The following is a 2,729-nucleotide window of genomic DNA, read 5'->3' on the forward strand; positions in this document are numbered from 1 at the left end:
CCACCGATTCACGCTTCTACCTTTCTATCTTACCTCTCTTTGGCGTCACAACTGGACTTTAAACACCGATCAGAAAGCAGCCCCCTTCTCACGTTTTCCGTTCCTCTCCATCGGTGAAACTGTGTTCTGTCCATTGGAACCGGTAAGGAAGATACAACCTTATTTTTTATTTAAAAATATGTTTTCCCAATGATTATTGGATTAAATTTCATCCTTTTAATAGTTTTGTTTCTTGGTTTGGAGATTTAGAAATTGGATTAAAGGAAACAATGGAACACGGGTTTTTCACTGATAATAGTGCTGCCACTTTTTCTTTAACTGATGAGGATCATACCATAGCTAACGCTGTTAGATTCACTTTGAATCAAGAGTCAGTTCACTCACATCTATTTTTGGCTTTTATTCATGCTGGGTTTTCTTTGTTTTAAGTGATTGTATTGAAAGTGGAAGCTATCCTTTTTATGTTGTGCAGCCCAAGGGTTACATTCTGTGGCTACAGTATTCCTCATCCTTCAGAGGCTCGAGTTAATATTAGAGTTCAAACCACTGGTAAACTCAATATAACACTCTTTTTCAAGTTAGAAGGAAATGAAATTAGATCCTTAAATATTGTGTTTTCAATGCTAAGGGCAGGCTTTTGTTGCTAAATAATTGTGGTAACACTGTTTGATTCAGTTAGAAGTCAAACGTCGTTTCCATATGTGAAAAATTTCTGGTTTTTAAGTAGCGACTTTGTTTCATGTTGGCCTGGACATTTTCCAGATTAGTAATTATAAGTTTGAATTTGGCTACTAAATCACGCCAGTTAATGATTTCAGTGGGCTGGTGTTTCAGACTTTCAGTTGAATTGACTTTGGTTTCGAATATTTTTAGTGATGGAAATAAGCACGATTTATTTGAATTATGATTGAATTGGAGAAGCTGCTTTTTGTACATTTTGAGAAATATCAGGCCCTTGGATACACAAAGGGTGTTAACTTGCGCCCATCTCAATTACCCCATTCCTGCCCATTGAATTGGAGAAAGTTCTTTTTTTTAATGATTCTGTGTTGTTTTCTTCTTTATGAAGAGCTCATTTCAGTAAAGTTAACCTTTTTATTATGCAGGAGGTGCAGTATTTGATGCATCACAATATGCATTTTTTGGAAACGATGTTCTCGAGGAAGTTGAATTGGGGGGGCTAGATGATGAGGATGAGGATTTACCTGCAGCTGGACTTGATGAAGAGGAGTTTTTGTTTGATCAAGAGGAGGTTAATATTCTTGTTTCTTTCAGTTTTTTTTCCTGTTTCGATTGTTCTTGCAAGTTTCTGCAGCATAGCACAACCAGTGACTATTTGATCGGAAAATAAATGTCTCCCTTCCAGGCGTCATGCTAAAAAATAGCCTTTTGGATTATTGTTGGATTTTTTCTCCATGTTCTTTAACAGATAGATTCCACTGCATTCAATTAGTGGTTGGCATGCGAGTTTTATTTGTAGAATAAAGCTCTGTGGGAGTTCATATTATATATTGTTCTATTTATCTGTGCAAAACATTGTGAACCTTGTTCTCTGTATTTATAAGTTGACAATGTAGCCATCTTGGTTGGCTGCTTTCCGAAGTCAATTTATTTGATTCGTTCTCTTTGCTCTTCACAATGAGAGGTAGCTCTTTTGTAGTTTTTTAATAAGATCATATTATACATGCTCTTTTGCAGTGGTCTAGTGGTTTAGTATCTTGTTAATAAAACCATATTGTATATTTGAATAGTTTGGAGATTGTGTTAACTGTATTTGGTGCATCTTGAAGTAATGTTTGTTGTGTCTTATATGCTTCGTGAATCAAATATGGAGAGAAGGTAGTATATGGAGTTTATATTTTCAAGTATTTTTCACACAATTGATTTATCTGTTCCCTTCATTAAGGGGAAAACATGGAATGAATTGACTTACACCTCACTTCTTCCTCAAACACCTTTGGTACCACTTATTTTCATAAAATGATAAGAATTTTTTCAGATTACAACTTCCAGAGGTCTATGTCACCTTCTTGACAATCAGGTTTTTAGGAATCTTTTTACCCATCAAGCAGAAGTTTTAGACAAAATCTTGTTCGTGGTTGCTGCTAGATGCATGATACTGCCTCATTTCCTCTGTGGTGGTTCTTCGCTCTCCCCCTTCTTAGTATTTTTGGTTGTTGAGTCTTGGAGGCAGTTGTATTCAGTAATGGCTGGCTTGCTTTAATGCATTGCTTCTGTATATCTTTGTAGAAAACGAATCTGTATCTATTTTTAACACAATTTTGATTAGTTCATGCCAATGGATTTGTAAAGTTAAATTAGTTATTGGCGTTAGAAATTTACTCTTATGCCTGGAAGGAGATCTGGCTTATAGATCAACTACTGGAGTTAATTATGGAAATTTGTTTGATTTGGTTTCTTATAAAATTGTTACCCTGTTCTATTTATGTTGGAGTAGCTGAAATCTGATGTTGCATTTGTCATTAACAAATAGCAATCCAAAAAGAGAGGAAAGTGATATCATCCCCTCCACTTTTTCCTTGGAATTGCGTACTTCAAACTTTTTAAATTGTATAAATTCATATAAGAAAATTTGTTATGATGTTGTAAAACAATATAACATATGGATTATGATGTAGAATTTTATTTTCATCTAACCTTTTCTTAATATAAGTTAATTATGTTTATGCAGAATATAATTCTCAAGTTATTTTTTGATTTTAGTAAAT

At 34.3% G+C, this 2,729-nt stretch overlaps 1 protein-coding gene across 1 annotated transcript; it reads left to right on the forward strand.

Moving 5' to 3' along the window:
• The first annotated feature begins 229 nt into the window (after positions 1–229).
• On the forward strand, positions 230–2,401 carry LOC107928648 (uncharacterized). The gene is made up of 4 exons (XM_041082648.1): positions 230–370; positions 473–549; positions 1,107–1,252; positions 2,000–2,401. The coding sequence occupies exons 1-4, from the start codon at positions 270–272 to the stop codon at positions 2,222–2,224; spliced, it is 549 nt and encodes a 182-aa protein (XP_040938582.1). The 5' UTR covers positions 230–269; the 3' UTR covers positions 2,225–2,401.
• The last annotated feature ends 328 nt before the right edge of the window (positions 2,402–2,729 follow it).

Source organism: Gossypium hirsutum, chromosome A12 (genome assembly GCF_007990345.1).
Source record: "Gossypium hirsutum isolate 1008001.06 chromosome A12, Gossypium_hirsutum_v2.1, whole genome shotgun sequence".
NCBI classification, from domain to species: Eukaryota; Viridiplantae; Streptophyta; class Magnoliopsida; order Malvales; family Malvaceae; genus Gossypium; species Gossypium hirsutum.

Excerpts from the sequence above, each read along its gene's own strand:
- LOC107928648 (XM_041082648.1), top strand. The coding sequence starts at position 270 with ATGGAACACGGGTTTTTCACTGATAATAGTGCTGCCACTTTTTCTTTA. Across the intron at positions 371-472 it reads AGATTCACTTTGAATCAAGA|CCCAAGGGTTACATTCTGTG; the intron begins GTCAGTTCACTC and ends TATGTTGTGCAG. Across the intron at positions 550-1,106 it reads TATTAGAGTTCAAACCACTG|GAGGTGCAGTATTTGATGCA; the intron begins GTAAACTCAATA and ends TTTATTATGCAG.